Source organism: Mesoplodon bidens (assembly GCF_964165515.1).
Source record: "Mesoplodon bidens genome assembly, chromosome: 4".
NCBI classification, from domain to species: Eukaryota; Metazoa; Chordata; class Mammalia; order Artiodactyla; family Ziphiidae; genus Mesoplodon; species Mesoplodon bidens.
Genome location: NC_138160.1, coordinates 146,147,286 through 146,171,207, shown reverse-complemented (window position 1 = coordinate 146,171,207; position 23,922 = coordinate 146,147,286). Strand labels below are relative to the sequence as shown.

General features: G+C 53.9%; 1 protein-coding gene across 1 annotated transcript; it reads right to left on the bottom strand.

Moving 5' to 3' along the window:
• Positions 1-166: 166 nt before the first annotated feature.
• On the bottom strand, positions 167-14,615 carry TIMM44 (translocase of inner mitochondrial membrane 44). The gene is made up of 13 exons (XM_081233657.1): positions 14,496-14,615; positions 12,375-12,476; positions 9,377-9,547; positions 8,299-8,379; positions 7,433-7,582; positions 6,287-6,426; positions 5,909-5,994; positions 5,262-5,354; positions 5,041-5,165; positions 3,625-3,675; positions 1,770-1,859; positions 1,041-1,151; positions 167-722 (listed from the first exon to the last, which is right to left on the bottom strand). Exons 1-13 carry the CDS (start codon positions 14,541-14,543, stop codon positions 603-605), a joined length of 1,368 nt encoding a protein of 455 aa, XP_081089783.1. The 5' UTR covers positions 14,544-14,615; the 3' UTR covers positions 167-602.
• Between the last annotated feature and the right edge of the window lie 9,307 nt (positions 14,616-23,922).

Below are 23,922 nucleotides of genomic sequence, written 5' to 3'. Positions count from 1 at the left end.
TCCTTCCTCCGCCCCGCCCCCCGCCCGACAACATACTCAGGGTGGGCAGGGTCCTGTCCAGGTGAGTCCTCCTCCTGTTTGAGTTCCTTCAGTGACCATGACCGCTGCCCCATGACCACTGGGCTGCTCCCCCCACCCCAGTGACAGACACCTTGGACTACCCAGGTTGCTCTCCTGCACTTTGTTGTTTTATTATTTCCAAATCTCTGTGTATGTATAGGATAATAATAAGGGCACTGTTAAAAAAAAAAAAAAAAAAAAAGGCTGAAACAGCCTGGCTGATGTGGCCAGTGGGCCCAGGCCGCACCACTGGGTCCTGGGAGGGTACCCCTGGGCTGGGGGCCTCTGGGCACTGCCCGTGGCCTGGGCGCCCGGGGCCCGAGCAGCCCCCATGGGGCAGAGGGGCGGCGCTGGGGCTGGCGTTGTGCACAGCAGCCCCTCCCCTCCCCGCCGCATCCCGCTAGCTCTGCAGCAGTCCTGGCACGGCGGGGGCACAGCTGACAGTCTTGTCCCCAGAGGTCTAGTTGCTGCAGGTGGACACCAGTCCCCCGTGTGTCTGCAGTGACGATCCAGCCCCGAGGCCCTAGTCGTGGCTGCTGCGCTCAGAGGACCTGCTCTGTGCTGGAGGCGGAGATGTCCAAGAGCCGCCAGGCCGCATAGGGGTTGAGCTCGCCCTGGTCTCGGCAGAGAGCCCACACGCACAGCATTCGCAGTACCTTGTCCTGCAGAATCAGGGAAGGGTGAGGGCTGGAGGCAGGGTGTGAGCCCGGCACCCACTCCAGGACGAGTGCAGGGCACGGAGAGAGATGCTGCCAGGTCAGGGCACTGGGAGGGACCAGGGAGTGGTGCTGCGGGGTCGGCCTGGGTCTGGGGTCCAGAGCAGAGGCAGGGGCAGAGGCTGTAACTCAGGACTTGGTCAAACCGGAGAGATAAGCGACCCTCCGCCAGGCCCAGCTCAAGGTGCTGCCCTGCCACGCCGCATCCCCTCTCAACTGGCCTCACTGCGTGTTCCCGCCCCATCCCCTCCCCCGCTCACTCACCGGGTCACCCTCGACCACCTCGCCTTTGGGATTCTTGATCACCATCACCAGCTGGGCCTGGAAGGTGATGATCAGCACAGGGCCCTGCTCCATCATCTTGCCCATGGCCAACTGCAGGGGCGGGGGGGAGGGGCACGACAGGGCAGGCAGGCCTGAGAATGGTCCCCAGCCCCTTCGCTGCCGCTCCCCCCTCCAGGTGCAGACCCCTGCTTCAGCACCCCAGGGCTGCCACCTCCCACTGGCCCAGGCAGGCACGTCCCAATTGTGAGGCAGAATGTGAACCACTGAGGACCCACACAGGCTCCCCGGACTGAGGCTGTGCAGGCGTGTAATGGCCTCTCAGAGCCGGCTGTCTCGCGCACAGGTGTGGGTGTGCCTTCAGCTCCCCACGGGGAGGAAATCGAGGGGATCGTGGCAGAGCAGACCAGTGGGGGGCCTGAGCGGTCCTGACAAAGCCTCCCCAGTGAAGGTGCAGGGATAGCCCTGGCTTCAGGGGCCTCAGGGGACCCTGGTCTGGGCAACAGCACCCCCTGGGCCACCACTTGCCTGAGAATTCCTGACAGCAAGACTGTGGAAACCTTCCACTGAAAGGGACCCTGGAGGCCATTTAATCCAAGCACTAGAAATCCTCCAGGGAGGGGGAGCCCAACCCTCCCAGCTGAGCGCAATTCAGAGAAGCACCCCTGCCCACCCTGGGGTCCACCTGGCCCCCCCGGAAGAGGCACTCACATCGATGTTGTCGATGTCCAGGATGCGGGAGTGGAACTGGAGGCCCAGCGCCTTGGCCTGCTGGATCGGGTGGGCCAACTGGCTGTAGGTCTGCAACAAGAAGCCAGACACAACCGTATGGCTGGCCACCTGTGCGTGCGAGCCACGCCAAGGCACTGCACCGCAGGGGAGCCGGGGGGCTGCTGCGGTGTCTCGGGAAGCTCCCTGTGGGCGAGCTCACCATGGGGTTTCAGGATTTCAGCTCTTGTACCTTCCAGAAATGGCTCCCGGCTCCTGGGTGTGTGGCGCCAGGAGTGGCGGATGCCAGGAGCATGGGTCCAAGCAGGGAGGCCGGTGCCACCCGTTGGCTGGCTCGAATCACACACTGCCCTCTCATTATAAAGACAGCACCGTATCAATACTATTGAAAGCGGTATTAATCAGCGAGGCCGGTAATTCTCTGGGAACGCGATCTGGAATACACTCCCAGAGGTAAGTCGAGGCCTCTCTGGCTGACCCCGAACATTCCCACATTCACCTCACTGTGAATCTTGGCCTGGAACCAAACACTTTTTCTAGGATTCATCCTACCCCATGGCTGCTCTGGGGTGAACTGCCCAGGTCTACCGCCTTGTTACTGACCAGCCCCTGTGGGCGGGTCTCGGCCACTGGCAGCCTGTTCCTCTTACGGGGGCAGTGGTGCCCCAAATGACACCCTAACCCTCTTGTGCCTGCTCCCAGGCCCGGGACACAGCAGCCAGCAGCCTTGTATCTCAACAAGCAACCATGACAGAAGGCATTCCAACAGCATCCACTCTTTATGGAAGTAACTGACTGATCCACCAAGTGAAAAGAAAAAAAAAAAAAAAAAAAAGGGCCAATCTGACTTCTTGTGTGGTTTTCTTAAAGATGACATTTTCAAAACACCCCTGTGTGAGTGGCTGCAACTTCAGCTGCGTTTCCAGGGGCACCAGCAGCAGCTTGCTGGCAAAGGTAACCAGCCACATTCTAATGGTCCCCAAGTAAAAAAAAACAAAAAACAAAAACCAAAAAAAACCCCCAAACCACTCATAAATGCCCGCTGGATTAGTCACCGTGCAGGGGAGTATTTAACAAGAAAACCTGACATCTTCTCCTCTGCTTTTTCAAGTTGTTTGTGAGCTGGGTACAGAATAAAATCAGCCAAAAGAGACTCTGGATTGCTCAGTATCAAGAAGCTGGTGGGGGAGGGGGGGGAACAAACGCGGTGAAGACACAGGTCAGGGAGTGAGCAGGGTGGGGTGAGGTGGCCTGATGACGGGGATGGGCAGGCTGCCAGGAAGGGGCAGTGCAGACAGCATGCTCCCAAGGACGCCTGAGCCGCCGCCATGCAGCCCAGCAGGCCTGTGGCCCGGGGCCCAGAGCCCCGACTCCAGGAAGCAGCCGGGCCTCGTCAGGACACACAGCTCTTCCCGGGTGGGAATCTATCAATGTCTGTTTGGATGTGTTTGAGGATCTTGCAATGAGAACAGCTAATGAATACATCCAGCGCTGCATGTGCTGGAGCGCTGCCCTTGTGTCCCCGAAGCATCCTCACGACCCCCATGAGATGAGCCCGATGATGTAACTCCGGCCCAGGGAAGGGAGGCTGTGGGGCCTCAAACCCCACTTACCAGCCAGCACCCACGACCCCCGTGCACTGAGGGAATATCGAATGCACCCCCCGAGTTATCTGCCGTCCCTTTCCGCCCACCCCCTGACCCCTGGGCCCGCAGCCTGTAGCCACCCCCGCCCCTGACACCCCGCCCTTCTCGGACTGAGCCACCCAAGCAGATCTCCTCTGAACTGTGATTTCTTCTTAGGCCTAAATAAGGGGGGAAAGCAAGCAAGCACTTACAGCTTCGTAGCACCAGTCTTTGAGAATGTCGAGCTCTCCAGAAATCATGGCCTAAAAAGGGAAAGACAAAAAAAAAAAAAGTGTGAGAATGAGAGTGGGCTTTTGAGGCAGGTAAACTCTGGAGAATGTTCTCCAGTTAGAACCTTTCCTCTGCAGACCCCCCGCCCCAGCCTCCGGGTCCTAATCTGGGGAAGGGAGACCGGGCCAGGCTGCAGCAGTGGGAGCAGAGCCCCCGCAAGTGACAACGGGGCAGCCCAGGCTGGGTCCCAACGGCCTGCTGGAAGGAAAAGGAAGGTGGCAGCGTTTGGGGCTCTCGCCCTGGCCGGGAAACCGACCCAAGGAGGCCAGGCAGGGCATTCTACCTCCCCTGGGGACGAAGAAGCCTTAGACAGCCAGGTCCACGCGGGACGGGGCAGAGGGGGAGTGCGGGGGAGGGTTCCCAGGGTGCAAATGAGAGAAGCCTCCACAGGAACCCAGAGACAGGGCTGGATCTGGGGAGGGAGAGGGTGGGTTCTGGGGGGAGTGGGGTGGTAAGATGATGGTGGGAAACCACAGGGAATCTGGGGGCTGAGACAATCTCAGCCCAGAAGATTCTGCCCATGCTTGGGCTGCTGCTTTGGGGAAATGCTACACTTTCACCTCCTCCCAACCCTGCCAAGTGTCCTGAGGGACCTGGGAACTCGGAGGAGGGAGAGGGGGCCAGGCGGAGGCGGTGCGGGAGGAAGGAACGGACATTCACACGGGGCTGGACGGGCTGCCTGCGGTCCCACTAAGGCCGTGCCAACGGCCCCTGGCTTGGCTGGGCTGCAGGATGCCTAGGCTCCAGCCCCAGCTTGGGGGGGCCTAGAGGAGGGTGACCTTGAGCAAGTCGCCTCCTCCTTGTTTATGTGCCAAAAGGAGAGGCGAGAAGACCAGAAGATGGGCTTCAGGGTTCCCAGAGAGGAAAGGCCCCTGGGCTGCTGTGCTGGTCCCGCCTCCCTGCCCTGAGTCATGCGCTGCCCCCGCGCCCTTGAAGCAGCAGCCGGCTTCTCCCAACTCCTGAAAGGCCCCTGGCCCCTGGGAGACAAACACCTGGCCCCTGGCAGCTTCAAGGGAACAATGTCAGGAAGAGAGCTCGAGGGAAACAAGCCATGGGGCTCCAGGCTCCAGTGGGTGAGAAACTCAGTCCCTGGGGCAGACACACCCCATGGGCCAGGCAAGAATGGTCAGGACACCGGCCCAGGGACCAGCGGGGGCTGCAGGAGACCGCAGCGGCCTGGCTTTCTCGAGCTGCTTGACTAACAAGGGCTGGCCGTGTGGGATGCTCAGGCCTCTGTCAACACTGGAGCCACCTCTCCGCTCAGAAGCCCCGTCCACAGCCAAGCGGCCCTGCCAGAACTCTCCGCGGGGCCGCGGCCCTGCCAGCCGCACACGCACCTCCAGGACATTGGGGATGATGTCGTGCTCACACTGCTGCAGGAAGCGGTCCTTGTCGAAGGCGGGGTCCACCCGCAGGATCTCCGTGAGAACCTCTGACATCTCCGTCTTCGAGAACAGGCCCCCTGGGGCAGCAGAGCCAGGAGTGGGGTGAGGGCCCGGGACCCCCTCCCACCACCGGCTTGGGCTGTGGGGGGACGGTCCCGGGGCAGCCCACTCACCCAGCAAGTCTGTGACCTTGTCTGTCAGCACGCGGGACGCCCGTATGAAAGCGTTGTCGCTTTCGTCATACTTCATCTTCATCTCGAATAATCCTGTGGCGGGTGGCGGATGGGGTCAGAGGCCCCTTCCGGAGAGACACACCCGCTCCATCACAGCCCCCTCCGAGCCTGCTGGCCGACTCTGGGAGGCTGCAGAGACCCCTCCGGCAGGGGCTGAGGGGAGCCGAGTGAACGCCGGGCACCGCCCCTGCTGGCTGCGGCTTTCGCTACCAAGGGAACGCAGGCCTTTGGACATCCTCAGTGTCCAGGCCAAGTTCTGGTTCTTGGCCTCGGTGTGTCGAGGCCAAGTTCACATGGGGGGGTGGCTGGCACGTGCACCTGGCTGCCTCACAACGATACCAGCTCCAGCCAAGGTGGTGGCCCAGCCCTGACGGCGGTAGCCCGCCGCCCAAGAGGTACTGGGCGCTTCCCCTCAGGCCGCCTGAGGCCTGCGCTCCGCTGCTCACTCGCTGGGCAACGCTGTGGAAGTGACTGGTCCTCTCTGACCCCGGCCTCCTGCTCTGTCTTGTGCCCCGTCCTCGGGGAGCACTGGTAAGTGTTTGTCACCGGCCTGCCGCCAGGCGGTTCTCTGAAATGGGGACACTCACGGTTAAACACCACGTTGTTGTCCCTGAAGTCCTTCCACTGCTGATACCACTTGGAGTCCTTGTGAAGCACGACCCCCAGGGCCTCCCTGGGGAAGATCGGGGAAGCCAGTGAGCGCAGCCCGGGAGCCGCTCCGTGCACGGGGAAGGGGCGGCAGGACGGTGTGACGACTCCGGCCTCTTGCCGTCTCTTTCCCCCTTCCTGCCACCCTGCCCTTCCCCTCCCAGTCCTCTCAGGGTGCCTGGGAACCTCGAGCACAAAGAAATCCCACAAACGGACTTGGGTAGGAACCCTCTGCGGGTCCTGGGAAACGGACAGCAGTGAAGGTGCTGCAAAGGGAGGTGGTGAGAGGGGGGCCCCTTGGCAGCTCTGGTACCTACTCATTGGCCTCAAACACTTTCTCTTCCTTGAATTTCTCTCCCGAGAACTCCTTCCTTTTCCTGAGCCGCTCGGGCCGCCGGTAGGGCCCGGTCTGCCCCAGGACGCTCTCGTCGATCTCCTTCTTGACGGACTCCACGCCCTGCAGAGCACAGCCAGCCATGTGGGAGCTGGGGCTCCCCAACACCCGAGATCAGCAGCTGTGGACCCACCCCGGGGCCACGCCTCCCAGGTCTCAAGGTCACGTGACTCGCAGGTGCAGGGCAAAGACTCGCCCAAGCCTCGGGGGGAGGCACAGGCAAGAGGCAGAGGGGAGACCCCAGCTCTGACTTCTGCCCCCACCCGCCCCCCGCCAAGAGCTGCCCCCAGACGACCCTCACATTCTGAGGCCGATTCCACACTCTCGCTGGAAACATTCCTTCACATGGGCCAGAAGCCGGACGGGCGTCCTGAGAGCTGCCTCTGCCTCACCACCTCCATCCGAGCTGACCCAGCCTCTGGATCCCACCTCCGCAAACCTCTGGAGCCCATTTCCCTCCTGGCTCCATCACCCAAGACACTCTCCGGCCTCCTCTGAGCTGCTGCCGGAATCCTCACTGGGAGGCTGTGCTTTCAGGATGAACCTAAACTCCCCCGCATGGCCTCCAGGACCCTCTGGTGTCCCTGCCACCACTCTGGCCACACCTAGCTGCGTGGGGCGCCCCGAGCTGGTGATGCCCACTCCCCTGGCCTGGCGCCTTCCCCGAGCGTTCCTCTGTCATGTGTTACTTGGAACTGCCTGCCCCTTCCCTGTCCCCATTCCTGTCCCGGGATCCTCTGAGAGCAAGAACTCGGACCTTCTCTCCTGAGGCCCCACGGCCAGTAGAGGGCCCAGCGCGTGGTAAGCGGTATTTACGGAATGAATTCAGGACCTCAAGTGACCCAGAGCCTGACAGTCTCTGGGTTCTGGATGTGAGCTAAGGGTGTCAGCAGCTGACATCGGGTTGGAGGCTCTTGGTTTGTTAACGTGTAGCTCCCTAGGGGCTGTGACTTGCCCGAGGCTGCTCAGCCAGGATTGGCTGAGGCCTGGTGTGCCCTGCAGCCCTCGGTGAGGCCTCTCTGGGGCTGAGCCCAGAGCGCCCGTGGGCACGAGCCCCGGCCCAGCTCACCTGGGAGAGGGCTTTGAAGGCGGCGGTCCTGCCAAGCTTCTCCCCACCTTTGGACACAGACTCAGCCGACTGCTTGGCGGTCTTGGCTGCTTCTTCCACACCCTCCTTGATTTTCCGGCCAAGGTCACTTTTACTGACTTCGTCAAAACTCTACTGAGACAGAGAAGAGGAAGGTGTTGGCATGGCACCCGGTGGGGGCCTGCAGGAGCTCCCCCCGAGCTAACAGCAGACCCAGCCTCCAGAGGGCGGGAGCAGGTGTCCTGAGCCCATCTGGCTCATGGAGCCGAGACTGGGGTGCACATGCCCCAGAAGGCTGCCTATGATTTCTGGAGCACTGGACCCTAGGGCTCCGGCCTGTGACAGGCAGGAAGGACAGCACAGGAGCAGCAGCCCCGGGGTCAGGACAAAGGGGAGGTAGGTGAGGCCAGCGCACTGGGCTGGCCTCGAGGCAAAGCCCTGCCCCTCTCTCCAGCCCAGGAGAAGCAACAAAAAGAAAGTCTCCCAGGCCCTCTAGGAGTCTCACTCCCACCTCTACTCTCCCGGGGGCGGAGCGTGCAGTGTCCCAACCTCCTTCTAGCCTAAGGCAGGAAGAAAAACATCCTCCTTTCACCCTCCTCCTGTTCTTGCTTGTAGTTCAGAGGCTTCTAACTTAAGCGGTGACTCGCAGGCCAGTGGGTTAGTCTGAGCTCTCCCTCCTTCCCGAAGGCATTCTGGACTTTGATTCCGGAAGCCTCCCGACCAGGCAGCCTCCCCCGCCTGCTCACCCCCGGCTGCCCCCAGCACTGCTCCCCGACTCCTCCACCAGAGGTGAGGGACAGATGGGCTCCGGAGGCCCTAAGGGGCCTTGGGGGTCCGGAGGCCATTACCTCCTTCACGGTGCCGGTCATCTCCCCCAGCTTCTTCCTGATCACCTCGCCCGTCCGCATGGTTTCTGATTCGATGGTTCTCTAGGGTAAAGGATGTTGTATCTTTGTGTTGCAACACACAATCTAAAGAAGCGTTTTCTCAGAAGTCCCTTCCTTCCTCCCCAGACACACCCCGTTCTACCACTCCCTCAGCCTGTCCACCCGTCCCCTCCTGGCCCCCCAGGGTCCCTGGCTGTAGTCTGGGACAGGGACCCTCCTGAGCACAAAGCCCCAGGCCCCGCATCTGTGTCTGGGCAGCAGGGGGTGATCTTGCCCATATGCTCACCAGTGATACACTGGGGGCGGGGCGGGGCATTCTCAGCGTTCTCCTGCCCCTCTCTGCCCCCTCCCCATCACCCGGCCCCACGCTCGGCCTGTGCTGCCCCCGGACGACCCCTCAGCTCACTCCTCTTCTTTAATGAAAAGGAAGGGCGATCTCCCACAGGGTCGAATCCCTCACAGGTAGTTACATCCAAGTGAGTGACTTGGGGAGACTCAGGGGGAACAGGCGTCACCCATGGCCTGGGAGGGGCGCCAACAGAACAAAACCTCCGAGGGGCCTGGGGCAAATGCCCACAACCCCAGGCTCAGCTGCCCACGGGTGAGATGGGGGTGCCGCCGGGCAGAGCCCTCACGGGCAGACAAATAAAGGGTGCCAAGCCCATCCACTGGCGGGCGCCTGGCAGCTACTCCGTGAGAGACGGCAGCAGTGATTAATATAATAATTACACCAGCCCCGCAACTCACTTTCTACCCATTTCAGTCAGAGGCCCTGAGGAGCAGCGCATCTCAAACCTAGTGCCCGAGGGACCCGTGGAGATGCAGATTCTGATGCAGCAGGTCGAGAGGGCTCTGAAACCCCGTCAGTGCTGCTGGGCCGTGTGTAGAGAAGGCTGCAGTCTCACGGCTGAACTGGAAGGCTGGGGGCCTGCTCCTGTCCCCTCACTCCCCGGCCGCCCCAGCACTGCCCTGGGAGGGAATTCCTGGCTCTGAGAGCAAGAGTGGCTGCCCAGGGAGACGCAAAGCAAAGGGGACTCACGTATTTCCTTCTGGCTTCCTGGAGCGCATCTGACTCTTCCAGCTTCCTGGCCTCGTCTCGGAACTTTTTTATACTTTCTTTCATTTCTTTGTTTTTGGCTAATTCTTGTTTGATGTTATCTAGCAAGCCGGAGAGAAAGCCTTTCCTGTTTCCAGAAGAATAGGATTTGGACTAGAAAGAATGCAAAAGAAACGAAGAATTTTTTCATTTTCTCCTTTCTGTTGATATAGGTTTAACAATGAATACAAGCCGCACGGCGTGGCCAAAAATAAATAAATAAATAAAAATTTAAAAATAAATAAAAACAATATCTGGGGAATTCCCTGGCGGTCCAGTGGTTAGGACTCTGCGCTTTCACTGTCGAGGGCCCGGGTTCAATCACCGGTTGGGGTACTAGGATCCTGCAAGCTGCTCGGTGCGGCCAAAAACAACGACGAAAACAAAACAAAGCAAAACAAAAACCAAAAAAACCCCACAGTGAATAGTTATCTCTTTTAGAAGAGTATAACAGACAAAGTAAAAAGCCACCAGGCGGTAAACTGTGGGACAAGGTATTATTCAGCAAGAAAAAGAAATGAGTTATCAAGCCATGAAAAAAATACAAGAGGAGTCACATGACATGTTATATCAATTACATCGCGATTCAAAAAAGAAACAAAACAAGATGTGAAGGAACCTTAAGGGCGTATCACTAAAGGAGAGAGGCCAATCTGCAAAGGCTACAGGCTGTAGGATTCCAACTCTAAGGTCCTGGAAAAGGTGATACTATGAAGACAAGGAAAAGGCGAAACTATGCAGACAAGGAAAAGGCCGGTGGTTGCCAGGGGCTGGAGGAGGGGAGAGAGGGTGGACAGAGCACAGAGGATTTTTACCCCAATGAAACTACTCTGTAACCATACTGTCAACGGTAGATACATTACACATTTGTTCAAACCCATAAAATGCACAACACAGAGAGTGAACCCAATGTCAACCACAGACTAAAGTCAATAATAATGTGTCAATACTGGCTCATCAGTTTTAACAAATGTACCGCCCTAACTGCAAGATGTACAACCAGAGGAAAACTGCGTGCCCGGTGGGAGGAGAGGGGGACAGGAGGTTGATGGGCACGCCCTGTACTTTCCACTTGATACTCCTGTAAAACTAAAACTGCTCAAAAAAATAAAGTCTATTAAAAAACAAAAGAAAATGCCAGGCCCCTTCTCTCGCTGGGGTGAGAGAAACAGGCGCAGCTTGGAATTCTCATGGGGCCTCCTCACACACGCCCATCCAAGGAAAAGGCCAACACCCAAAGGGACCCTCGTCCCAGGACTAGAGCTGAAAGGACTCTGTGGCCCCTTATTCCAAAAGAGCCGGCCCAGGCCCTACTCCAGGGGCTTCTGGGCCCAGGGTAACTTCTTCCTTTGGGGCCACTCCCGAGTCCCCAGCTGGGCTTTACATGTCACCCAAGGGCCTGGGGACTGGCACAAACCTCCCTCTCTTGGCCCACAGGATCACAGTCACCGAGAGCCGGAGCTCAGGGTCCCCCCTGCAATCCCCACAGGAAAACCCAACGGAACACACCCAGAGGCCAGAAGACAGTGTGAGGCCCTGCTCCAGGCACTGCCCTACCCGAGACGCAGGCTTCGGGGTCAGACACAGCCGGCTGTAGATGCCTGCTTTGCCCCCTGTGTAACTACGTGCAGGCTCAGGAAAGAGAAAGCTTAAAGACTGACTGTGAGCCAGTCAAGTCACAGGGAAATAGCCGCACCTGCTCAGCTGCCCCCACCACTCCCGCCGGCGTGCGGGGTCTGCTGCAGCGGCAGGGGGTTCACCCTACAAGTTTCAGGGGTGACTGCCTCCCCGGTCCCCGTCCAGCCCCAGGGAGAGCAGCAGCAAGTCTGGGCGCTGCCCCACAGGTGCGGTGGCCCGGCCTGGCAACAGCAGGCTGCTGTCTGGTCCAGATGTGCCCTGACCAGCCTTTCTCCAGGGGAAATCCAAGTTCTAAGACTGTCAGGGACTGCACCAGCTCGCGGCAGCCCCACGGCTCACTCCAGGGCTGCAAACTGGGGGTGAGGGCGGGGCTGGACAACTAAGGGGAAGCGCCAAAGGGCATGTCCCAAGCCCACAACAGCCCCAGGACAGGATCTGGGAGATAAAGCATGCTGAGGCTAGAGGGCTGAGATGAGACTCAGAAAGGAAGGGAGGGTGTGGGCTGCCTGAGCATGTGGATTTGGAGACTGTGAGATTTCGGGCTTTCTTCCCCATGGTGGTGAGGCACCAACAGAAACGTGGTTGAAGAGGAATGACAGGGAAGGCAAAAAAGCTCTAGAAAATGCTCTCTGTGAGGAACAACATAAAGAGTAAGGGAGGGGCTTCCCTGGTGGCGCAGTGGTTGAGAGTCCGCCTGCCGATGCAGGGGACACGGGTTCGTGCCCCGGTCCGGGAAGGTCCCACATGCCGCGGAGCGGCTGGGCCCGTGAGCCACGGCCGCTGAGCCTGTGCGTCCAGAGCCTGTGCTCTGCAACGGGAGAGGCCATAGCAGTGAGAGGCCCGCGTACGGCAAAAAAAAAAAAAAAAAAAAAAAGAGTAAGGGAGGTATGGCCTGGGGAAACCCAGCTCCAAGAGATGGATGGGTGACTCTGCTCAAACGCCCAGAGGGCTGTCACCCAGCAGAGGGCACAGACTTGCTTAGTGAAGGACCCACAGGTGGGAGCCACCGGGAGGTGGATTTCAGCTCAGTTAGAGGAATGCCCTTCTAGCCAGCAGAGCTGAGACATGCTACTTTGTGTGAGGCAGGAGCCCTAATCCTAACAGTGTCGAGCACTTCCCGGGATACGAAGAGGACCAGGCCCACTGGGCTCTGTAACTCCGGGAAGACCTTGGATGTGGAATGCCTGCCATTCAGACACCCCCAGCAGTGTGGACAGCATCCTGCAGCCCTCTCTCCTGTCAACTAGGTCTGATTTTCACACCTCCCCCTCCTGCCGGCTTGCTTGTATCCTGAGTCACTCACCAGGGTCAGCTCTCCACTCGGCCGGGGCATCTGATAGGTACCATGGGGTAGTGGCACTAGGTTGTGGCTGGAGAGAAAATGGACTCCACCTCCAAGGCATCTCTAATTGAGGGAGAAGAGAGAAAGATCCATTTAGACTAGAGGGTGATGAGGAAGTAGGGCACGCTAAAAGAGCAGGGGTCGTCTGAGATTCATTTGACGATTTTTATCACATGTCTGCTGCATGCTAGATGCTTGACCATCTTCCCAAATTCTGAGAAGCCAGTGGAATCTGGTGGAAAGAGAAAACGCTTGATTTGCACATCCGGGGCCCATATCTACCCTCCTGCCTCTGAACGTGGGGGAAACTGATGGGTCCTACGAAATGCCAACCTATGGTGGAAGAAGGCTAAATATGACAGTCTGGCTGAACACCTTAGTCTGAAAATGGGCAGGCTAAGACTCGACGCTGGTGGCGAGCAGTCTTCTCTCACCAGCCCACCCTACTTCTGCCAGCCTTGGAGGACCAGAGGCCCGGGCTTCACGGGGTAAACACTGCTAACTTGTCCCAGGCATAACCCTGGAATAAAGCTACCATGTCCTGGTCCAGGGTTGAGATGTGAGCAGAGCAACTTAGGGGCGTCACCTGGGCAAAGATGCTGCTAACCTCATGTGTAGCACCTCTTTGGTAAGCATTTCTTCTCCTACAAAATGATGAACTTAAAAGCTCCATGACGGGGCTTCCCTGGTGGCGCAGTGGTTGAGAGTCTGCCTGCCAATGCAGGGAACACGGGTTCGTGCCCCGGTCCGGGAAGATCCCACATGCCGCGGAGCAGCTGGGCCCGTGAGCCATGGCTGCTGAGCCTGCGCGTCCAGAGCCTGTGCTCCGCAACGGGAGAGGCCACAACAGGGAGAGGCCCGCGTAAAGCAAAAAAAAAAAAAAAAAAAAGCTCCATGAGGGAAGCTCCATGCAGGTCCTGTTCAATGCTACACCTTAGCACCCAGCACGGAGCTAGGTACACTGATGTCAATGACCTGATAGAACCACTCTTTCATTTCCACATCCCCTGGGCCCTTCCTCTCCCCATTCCATGCTTCCTGTCTCCAGTCACTCTAAGCAACACCCCGAACTTACACAGATGCCACACTCTCCTATAGCTACTCAAGAGTAACTCTTGGGAGTTTAACTAACTTGTTTTACTCCTCTGAATGCCTACACCCATTGATCCTGGAGCCACTGACTTCAGCAACAGCCTGAAAGAGAAGTGGATGGTTGTCTCACTGGGGAGAAAAATCCCCCAGCAGGACCAAACCTGAGGGTGGTTCTCCTTGGGACGTGCCCAAATCCAAACACGTGTACATTCAACCTTTAAAACCTGCCTCAAAAGACAAGCAAGCCCAGAAAAAAAAGCTCAGTCCTGAGTCAAAAACACCATCTTTCTCCTGACACTCAGATTGCTGGGAGATATTTTCCTTCCTCCAGAGTCTGGCTCTGGAGTCAGACTGACCTGAGCTTTGGACCAGGTCAGCCACCCCACTCAACTCTTGAGACCGTGCGCAGCTTGCTTAACAATTCTGAGTTCCCAGCTTCCTACCCTGTGAAACAGCGACAAACAGCTGCAACGTGAGTACTATTTTCTGAAGCCGCTTTACACGCCTTGACCCCCAGGGCATCTATGAGCCCAGGCTCTTAGCCAGGGCGACAACTACCTCCCACACTTTCAGAGGATTAAGAAAGGTGATGCAGGAAATGCTCCGGTAGGGGGACGTGGCATATAAAGGTGAGCTGTGACTGTCACGGTTTTTTGCCTTTTCCTCGCTACTTTTTCTCCACTGAGCACCACGGACACCATTCACTCCTCGGTACACATGGGGTCAGCCAGGAAGTGAGGGGCGATCCGCTCCCGGCCCGGCACGCCCGGCCCCCGCCCTCAGGCCTCGCTTCGGTACCCACGTTCCGAGGCCTCGCTCCGGGGCCCCCGCCCCGGCCTCGGCTGACCCAGCGACCAAACTCCTAGCCTCTCGCCGAGCTCAGGGAAGGGCCGAAGGGATCAAAGGCCTGGGGAGAACGAGGCTCTGGAGGTCACGGGTCCGGAGCTCCCTAAGCCCGCCCCCCCCCCCCCGGCCCAGCACTCTGCTCACCCGCGGGCAGCGGCACCAGCCTCCCCGCAGCGCCGCCGCCGCCGCCATACTGGAAGATCCCGTGTGACCTTCTCGCGGCGTTATCCGATGGCGTCATCCGCCGCGTCGGCCTAGTACGGCCTGGGTCTGGGAAAAGGGAGACCTGAGGGTGGGGTTTGTGGGAGGGAAAGGCCTATCACTGGACAGGGCTCCCAAGGAGGGCGGGGCCGTAGAGGGAAATCCACAACGGGGGGCGTGGTCTCATGGTGGGCGTGGATTCCTAGAGAGCTAGGGCTCTGATAGGGCAGAATTTCGGAAGAGCGGGGACTGTGACTGGATGTGACCTGGGGAGCGGGTACTCCTGTGAGGCAGAGACGTATGGTTGGATAAAACAGCGACGGGGCGGATCCTGAGGGTGTGGATTCTGTCGCGAGGGGTGATTTTCCGACTGGCAACTCGGGGTTCGCGTGGCCGGAAGAACGGGTAAACAGAGCGACCCACACCGACGCACCAGCCCAATAGCCACTGACTCTGGCTCTCACTGACAATGATGGACAGTGACCAACAGACGGGCAAGTGAGTTGCTTCACGAGCAAGGGCGAATGAGCCCACTTTTGTACAGCACTTCGGGAAGGCGCCTGTTGGTTTTGGTCCAGAAAAGGAACGGGAAGCTGAGACCTGGCTGGGGGTGGACTACTCCTCCCTCCATCGATTCAGTGTGAATTGATACACCTGGCCCTGAAGAAGCTCAAGCCTCTGTCATGTCAGCACCCAGATACTATTTTCCATTTGGAGAATGCCGCCACCAAGTGGCGGTACCTTGACATGGCCATGCAATCTGAGGCTGGGGAGGGGTGGTGGGCTGGTACCGTGGGGAGGGTTAATGTATGTTGCCTTTGCCCTATTGAAACCTTTTGCATTAGTAAACTGTGATAAGGTCTATGGGACTTGAAAGGGAGGCAACATACATTCCCTGGCTTCAGGATTGGACAGATCTGCGTTTTCTGTAACTCAGGACCTTCACCTCGAGGTGACAGAAGGGATGAAGGCTTCCACTCGGCTTTGTTTGAAATGTCTTTACTGGAAGAGGAGCAAACTAGTTAAGAGGTTGGGATATACAGGTTTGTTGTTGAGAAGAAGGTCTGGGCTTCTTAGTTGTAGTTGAAACCGTGGAGTTGGACAAGAGCACCCAGGGGGAGTATGTCAGAGGGGCACATCAAAGCCCCATAGTCAAATGGAGGAAGAAGAGCCCTTAAAGGAGACTGGGAAGGATTGGTCAGCAGGTCAGAAGAGGACCTAGAGGGCCTTGGAGAAGGCAGGTAGAGTAAACAGTGCTAAATGTTGCAGAGAACTCAAGCAAGGCAGACCAGGCCAGAGCTCTATCTATCATCCTTTTCATTTTGTAATATGGAGGAGGTCCCTGGGGAGACAGGCTAGAGGGTTTTGGTTGAATGGTGGCTGTGGAAGCCAGGTTTCAGTGGGCTGAGATTTTTTTTTTTTTTTTTTTTTTTTTACAGAGGTGTGCTGGATCCAGCTTGTACTGCCTGGCAAGAGCCAACTATCAAATTTTCAGGAATTTTGGAGGCAGTTGTTAAACACAGCCATTATTTAAAAATTGATTGTATAAACTTACGATCAACTGGATTATATTAAAACAAAGGTAATAAATACTTAAAACTCAGCACTTCTTAATTATGTTACTATCTATGCTACTGAGGTTATTTGCATATATCACATCTGTAGGCTGGAAATACCATATTATATGCGGTGCATCTCTTATGCATTTTGTCTTTAATGACACCACATTAATAGCCTGAAATTGGCCGTGGTGGGAGTATTTAGACAATAGGACTTGAAAAACACTACAGATCGGTAGCTTTCTGGTTTGTTTGGAGGGCCAGTTATTAAATGTTTAACCACCACATAGAGAGGGAGAACAGAGATGCCTCCAAGGAATCTTTGCTGTGCTTAGAAGGTGAAATGGTGACAGCTGGAGGGACATATGGGGTAGAGTGAGGGTGGTTTGTGTGTTATTCCCACCTTTTTATTTTGAAAATTTTCAAAGCTACAAAAAAGTTGCAAGAATACTATAATGAACACTCATATACCCTTCACCTAGATTCATTTTACTACATTTGCTTTAGCATTCTTTCTCTATGTATATGCAAACAAATATATATGTGTTGTCAAACTCAAGGTTGTGTGCCCAAGGAACAGTGAGGCAAACAAACCGAAACATTGGACTTTGGAGCAGAGAAAGGTTAATTAGTTGAAGAGGCACCAACCTGGAAGATGAGAGACCTAGACTCATCTCAAATCCATCTTGCTGGCTGGCTGGGGGCACAAGGTTTCTGTTTTTACTGAAGTATAGTTAATTTACAGTATTGTGTTACTTTCAGATGTACAGCTAAGTGATTCAATTATATACATATATGTATATGTGTAATTATTAAAAATTTTTTTCCATTATAGTTTGTTACAAGACATTGGAATTAGTTCCTTGTGCTATACAGTAGGTCCTTGCTGTTTATCTATTTTATATATAGTAATGTGTATCTGTTAACCCCAAACTCCTAATTTATCCCTCCCCCCCTTCCCCTTTGATAAACATAAGTTTGTTTTCTATGTGTGTGTCTGTTTCTGTTTTGTAAATAAGTTCATTTGTACTATTTTTTAGATTCCACATATAAGTGACATCATATGGTATTTGCCTTTCTCTTTCTGACTTACTTCACTTAGTAAGCTTTTCTCTAGGCCCTTCCATGTTGCTGCAAATGGCATTATTTCATTCTTTTTTATGACTGAGTAATATTCCATTACTTATTATATATACCATTATATATACCACATCTTCTTTATCCATTCATCTGTTGATGGGCACTTAGGTTGCCTCCATGTCTTGGCTATTATAAATAGTGCTGCTCTGAACGTTGGGGTGCATGTATCTTTTCAAATTAGAGCTTTTGTCTTTTCTGGATATATGCCCAGGAGTGGGATTGCTGGATCATATGGCAACTCTATTTTTAGTTTTTTAAGGAACCTCTATACTGTTCTCCATAGTGGCTGCACCAATTTACATTCCCACCAAAGTGTAGGAGGGTTCCCTTTTCTCCACACCCTCTCCAGCATTTGTTATTTGTAGACTTTCTAACGATGGCCATTCTGACCAGTGTGAGGTGGTACCTCATTGTAGTTTTGATTTCCACTTCTCTAATAATTAGCGATGTTGAGCATCTTTTCATGTGCCTGTTGGCCATCTGTTTGCCTTCTTTGGAGAAATGTCTGTTTAGGTCTTCTTAAAGGCAAAAAAAGGTAAAAGGGAAGGGGTCTTTGTGATTTCAGCTCCCTGATAAGACCTCAGTTGCAGACTTACCAGCTTCGTCTTGTGACTTGGTGTGTCATTGGTGATTGTGATTGATCTACATATTCCTACAAAGGCTACTAGTAAATCATGGTCTGTTGTTGAAGCCACCAGTGGGTGTGGTGTTTTGTTATAGCTGCCCTAGCTGACTAAGACAGTCTGTTCTCACGGGTCAGTAGACTAACCCCAGGCTGCCTGGAAACCTTCCCACTGCTGTCCAGTGCGTGTGTGTTACAGTGGGCTGGGCACAGTCAACAGCAAGGCCAGGAGTAGGACATGGACCGAGGCAATGGGGAGCCACCCTCCAGAGGAGCATCCAGAAAGCCCGTTCTTGGAAGTGTGTACATGGTGTCCCCGGAAGGGCAAGATTTTGGACTAAGATGATCACAGAAAGACTCTTTGTATTACTCATCTACTGCTCTGTAACAAGTTACCCAAAATGTAACGGCTTAACAGAGAGTAGGATGGTGGTTGCCAGGGACTAGGGGGTAGATACACAAGATGTGTGAATTCTAGAGCTCTCTTATACAGCCAGCTTGGTGTCTACAGTTAATAGTCTTGTACTGTGCACTTAAAACATTTCTTAAGAGGGTAGATCCCAGTAAGACAGAGAAAGAGAAATATCATATGATATCACTTATATGCGGAATCTAAAAAAAAGCGATACAAATGAACTTATTTACAAAACAGAAACAGACTCACAGACTTAGAGAACGAACTTATGGTTACCAGGGGGGAAGGGTGGGGGGTAGGGATAGATAGCGAGTTTGGGATTGACACACAAAAAAATTGTAAATCACTATATTGTACACCTGTAACTTATATGATATTGTACATCAACTATACATCAATAAAAAAGAAAGTGAAAAAAAAAGAGGGTAGATCTCATCCTCCCCACGCCCCGCAAAACAAACAAACAAATAAAACAAACAAACAAAAAACCACACACAGGGTTTCCCTGGTGGCGCAGTGGTTGAGAGTCCGCCTGCAGATGCGGGGGACACGGGTTCGTGCCCCGGTCCGGGAAGATCCCACATGCCACGGAGCGGCTGGGCCCGTGAGCCATGGCCGCTGAGCCTGCGCGTCCAGGGCCTGTGCTCCACAACGGGAGAGGCCACAGCAGTGAGAGTCCCGCGTACCGCAAAAAAAAAAAAAAAAAAAAAACCACACACACAAAACACAAAACAAAGGGATACATAGAAAACTTTGGAAATGATGGACATGTTCGTAACCTTGATTGTGGCGACGGAGTCTGTGTGCAGATGCCCCAACTCATCAAACTGTATACACTGAATATGTGCAGGTTGTGTATATCAATGGTACCTCAGTAAAGCTGTGTGTCCTCACATGGTGGAAGGGGCAAGCGATCTCTCTGGGGCCTCTTTTATAAAGGTACTGGGGCACTTTGATAAGAAGCATCCAGAAGTTTGCCCCCCTAGGCCCAACTGGGGGAAGGTTCTGCTCCAAGGTCACTCACGTGGCTGTTCGCAGGATTCAGTCCCTTGCTGGCTGATGGATGAAGGGCCTCCATTTCCCACCGACTGTTGCCTGGCGACCCTCTTCAGTTTCTGCTTCCATTATGGCAGTCGGCTCCCATCCGAGGGTGCAAGAGAGGGCCAGCAAGACAGTCTTTTGTAACCAAATCTTGGCTGTGACATCCCACCACATTTGTCATATTCTGTTAGTTAAAAGGGACTCACTAGGTCCTGCCCACCGTCAAGGGGACAGGATCAGACCAGCGTGTGATTATAGGAGGTAGGGGTTCTGGAGGCTACTTTAGAAGCTGCCCCTCACCTACACGCTTCGTAAGTGTTAGAGCAATTTGATTCTATGGCCTGGGGAGGCCAAGACTGAGGGCTAACTCAAACGTTATTTGTTACAGTTGTACCAAACAGAACCTGGGGCAGAAAAAGGACATTGGGGGAAATCTGAGAAAATCTGAATAAAGCATGGACTTCAGTTCATTATAATCTATCGGTATCAGTTCCTTAATTGTAACAAATGTCTTCTACCAGTCTAAGATATTGTTAATAGGGGAAATGGTGTCTGTGTCATTATTTTTTATGAATAGATGCATAATTTTAATGTATTCGCCTTACTAGTCTCAATATAGGCATTAACGTAAAAAAAATAATTAGGGACCATTCTTCGTTTTCTGTTGGTTTTTTTTTTCGTAACATAAAACTTTATTTTTTAGAGTTTTAGGCTCATAGCAAAATTGGGCAGAAAGTCCAGGGAGTTCCCATATAATCCCTGCCCCCACAGCCGCCCCACACAGCCTCCCCGCCACTGTCAACATTGGCACCAGAGTGGTGCCTTTGTAACAATCAATGAACCTGCACTGACATATCATCACCACCCAGAGTCCATGGTTTACATTAGGGTTCACTCTTGGTGTTGAACATTCTATGGGTTTGGACAAATGAACAATGACATGTATCCACCATCACAGTATCAGACAATAATTTCCTTGTCCTAAAAATCCTCTGTGCTCCGCCTATTCATCCCTCCCTGCCCCATAACCCCTGGAAACCACTGATCTTTTTACTGTCTCCATAGGTTTGCCTTTTCCAGAATGTCATAGAGTTGGAATCATACATCACGTAGCATTTCCTGATGGGCTTCTTTCACTTAGTCACGTGCATTTAAGTTTCCTCCATGTTTTCATGGCTGGATAGGTCATTTCTTTTGAGTGCTGTCCAGATATACCACAGTATTTAGCCACTGACCTGCTGAAGGACATCTTGGTTGCTTCCTTAGTTGGTAATTATGAATAAAGCTGCTGTAAACATACACATGCAGGTTTTTGTGTGCTGGTAAGTTTTAACCTCATTTGGAAAAATACCAACAGGGGCAACTGCTGGATCGATTACTTCTTTTTTATACACTCAATAGGATGATATTCCGTTCTCACTGCAATTAATGCCTCTGTCAATTTCTTCTATTCCTAACATTTTTTTCCATTTTATTATTGTATTTTATGAAGACCCTAGGTTTAATAATGCCACAGCTCCAATTTTACGGTAATGGTAACCATTATATAATCAGGTTCTTAATATTTCTGACCTAATTGATTTTTTTTCCTGAAATTAATATTACTGATCAAATAATCCTTAGAACAATAATAGCTACAATTTGTAGAGCTCTTACTGGGCTAGGCAGTGTGCCAAGTGCTTCACACACTGGTTTAGGGAGGCCCTCTGTGGCTGGAAGGAGCCTGAGTGGAGGGGACGGGCATCTAACCCTGCAGCTGGGCCTCATGGGCAGAACTGAACTGTCCCTCCAGCCTCAGATTGGGATGCAGGCACTTCGTTATTAAGAGAAATCTGTTGTCTCCAGCCTTCCTGCTCCCCTTCTCCCAACGACCCCCTCACCAGCTGTTATAGGCTGAGTGGTGTCCCTCCAAAGTCATGTATTGAAGTTCTAACCCCAGGACCTCAGGATGTGTGTTTGGAGGGAGGGCCTTTAAGGTGGTAATTACAGTAAAATGAGGTCACTGGGGTGGGACCTAAGCCAATATGACTGGTGTCCTTATAAGAAGAGGGGATTAGGACTCACACACACACAGAGGGATGACCATGTAAAGACACAGGGAGAAGACAGCTGTCTGCAAGCCTAGCAGAGACGCCTCAGGAGAAACCAACCCTACAGACACCTTGACTGTGGACTTGCAGCTTCCAAAACGGCGAGAAAATTAATTTCTGTTGTGTAAGCTGCCCAGACCGTGGTCCTCTGTTAGGGCGGCCCATGCAGACTCAGACAACAGGTCCTCTACTTCTCCCCTCAGGCTCGGAGCCCCTGCGCACACCCAGCTTCTGCTGCCCACGGGCCTCCGCCATCTGTCTGCCTTCTGTCTGGCCTCCTTCCCACTTCTGCTCCCCCTTCTACCCGGCTGACTCTCTCCTCCTTCTCCTGTTCTCCTTCCCCGAGAATAATAATAGCTGCTGGCACTGGCTGTGTGCCTTCCCTGTTCCAGACGTCGTGCTAGGCCCCAGGAAGCAGTGTCTTATTTAGCACCAGCCCACCAGCCTTCAAGGCGGATGCTATCATTAGTGCTCTCGTACAGGCCGGCACCCAAAGCTTGCAGAGGGAAAGGAAGCTGCCCACACTGGCCACATCTACAAAGAGAATGTAGCTGGCCCAGTTAGGGCAGAGCCTCGGACCCAGGTCACAGCATAGACCCCTGGCCCCGTCGGCTGTGCCCAGCCCAGGTGGTGTGAAAGCAAGGGCTTTCTGTAAGACAGGCTTTGAATCCTCCTTAATATCTGTGAAGCTGGTGGCATTATTCCCTTTCCTGGCAAGGAAGGAAAGGCCTCCAGAAGTTAAGTCACTCGAGTGCTAGGATGGGGAAATCAAAGGCGTTTGAAAGAAGCCATAAAGGGCAGCTAGACTAGAAGGCTTGCTGTGGGGACAGCACCAGCAGGGGATGAGGACAGACTGGGGAGATGTCAGGGGGAGCAAAAGAGCTTGGCTGGAGAGACTAGGCAGGGACAAGATCAGAGGGTCGCCTAAGCCAGGAGCTCTGGGGAATTTTAAATGGGGCGTGTTGGGGTATTGTGTGAGCCATACAGTCAGTTCTGTTTTGTGGAAAGATCCCCCTCTGGCTCCAGTGAGGAGGCCACTGTGGTCGCTAGGAGATCACAGTGTCCCAAACGAAGGGGACGTGGCAGATGGGCCTGCTGAGCAGCCAGGAGTCAGGGCGCTCAGGACTCAGGGACAAGGAAAGCTTTTATGGTGCAGGTCGGTGGCACACCTGGCTGTCAACCTCCAGGCACGGCCGTGGTGCAGGGCAGTGCTCTTGGTCATCGCAGGCGGGTGATCGGGAGGGGCTTCTAGCATCTCCAGTGGCCCTTGAGGACACTCTCTCTGTTTGGAACCTCATCTCTCTTCTCACAATTATTTGCGCTTATTAGAGTCTATGGAGGGTGTGGGTGGAACAGTCAGGCATCAGATGCAGGGCTTCTAAGGCAATCAGGCCTTTCAAAGAACCAGGCCTGACCTCTTAGCAGGGCTGACCTACCTATTAGTTGCCTAGGGCCCACGATACTTTGGGGGCCCTTGCAAATGCTTCACTTTTTTAAAAAATTAATTTATTTATTTTTTAGCTGCATTGGGTCTTTGTTGCGGCGCACGGGCTTCTCATTGTTGTGGCTTCTCTTGTTGTGGAGCATGGGCTCTAGGCACGCGTGGGCTTGGCTCACAGGCTCTAGAGCACAGGCTCAGTAGTTGGGGCACACGGGCTTAGTTGCTCCGCGGCATGTGGCATCTTCCCAGACCAGGGATCAAACCCGTGTCCCCTGCATTGGCAGGCAGACTCTCAACCACTGCGCCACCAGGGAAACCCTCACTTTTTTAAAAAAATAAGAAGGAAAATATATATAATCTAGCTGGAATTATAGTCATCTTTATGCCAACTTAGTTGTAAAATATAATTAAAAAATTTTTTTCTTTTTTTCGTGAAGGATGGGACCCATGAAGGCAAAAGTGCCTGGGACCCATGAAAGTCACAGTGGAGCATGATCTTAGCATACTTCTTTGGTCTTATTATGCTAAGGTCTGTCTCTTCAGTCTTGGGTGCCATTATCAACTCCTTTGTTACCATGACCCAGGAAGGGGAGGTGGGGAGGGAAGAGAGAAAAAAATAAACAGTGGGACCAAAGGGGTATTGGCACACCCATGTTCATAGCAGCATTATTCATCATAACCCAAAGGTGGAAGCAATGCAGGTGTCCACTGATGAATGAATGGAAAAACGAAATGTGGTCCATCCATACGATGGAATGTTATTCAGCCTTAAAAAAGAATGAAGTTCTTTTCTCTTTCCGTTTCTTTCTTTTTTTTTTTTGGCCATGTGGATTGCAGGATCTTAGTTCCCTGGCCAGGGATGAACCCAGGCCCTGGCAGTGAAAGCACTGAGTCCTAACCACTGGACCACCAGGGAATTCCCAGGAATGAAGTTCTGATACATGCTACAGCATGGATGAATCTGAAAACATTTGTTAAATAAGCCTACAGTTTCTGAAATGCACGAAACTCTACATGTAAAGAGCCATTCTCCTCTCAGCAGTTGGGTGGGCTTAGAACACA

Excerpts from the sequence above, each read along its gene's own strand:
- TIMM44 (XM_081233657.1), bottom strand. The coding sequence starts at position 14,543 with ATGGCGGCGGCGGCGGCGCTGCGGGGAGGCTGGTGCCGCTGCCCGCGG. Across the intron at positions 9,548-12,374 it reads CGAGTGGAGAGCTGACCCTG|TCCAAATCCTATTCTTCTGG; the intron begins GTGAGTGACTCA and ends CATTCTTTCTAG. Across the intron at positions 5,995-6,286 it reads AAAGTGTTTGAGGCCAATGA|GGAGGCCCTGGGGGTCGTGC; the intron begins GTAGGTACCAGA and ends GATCTTCCCCAG.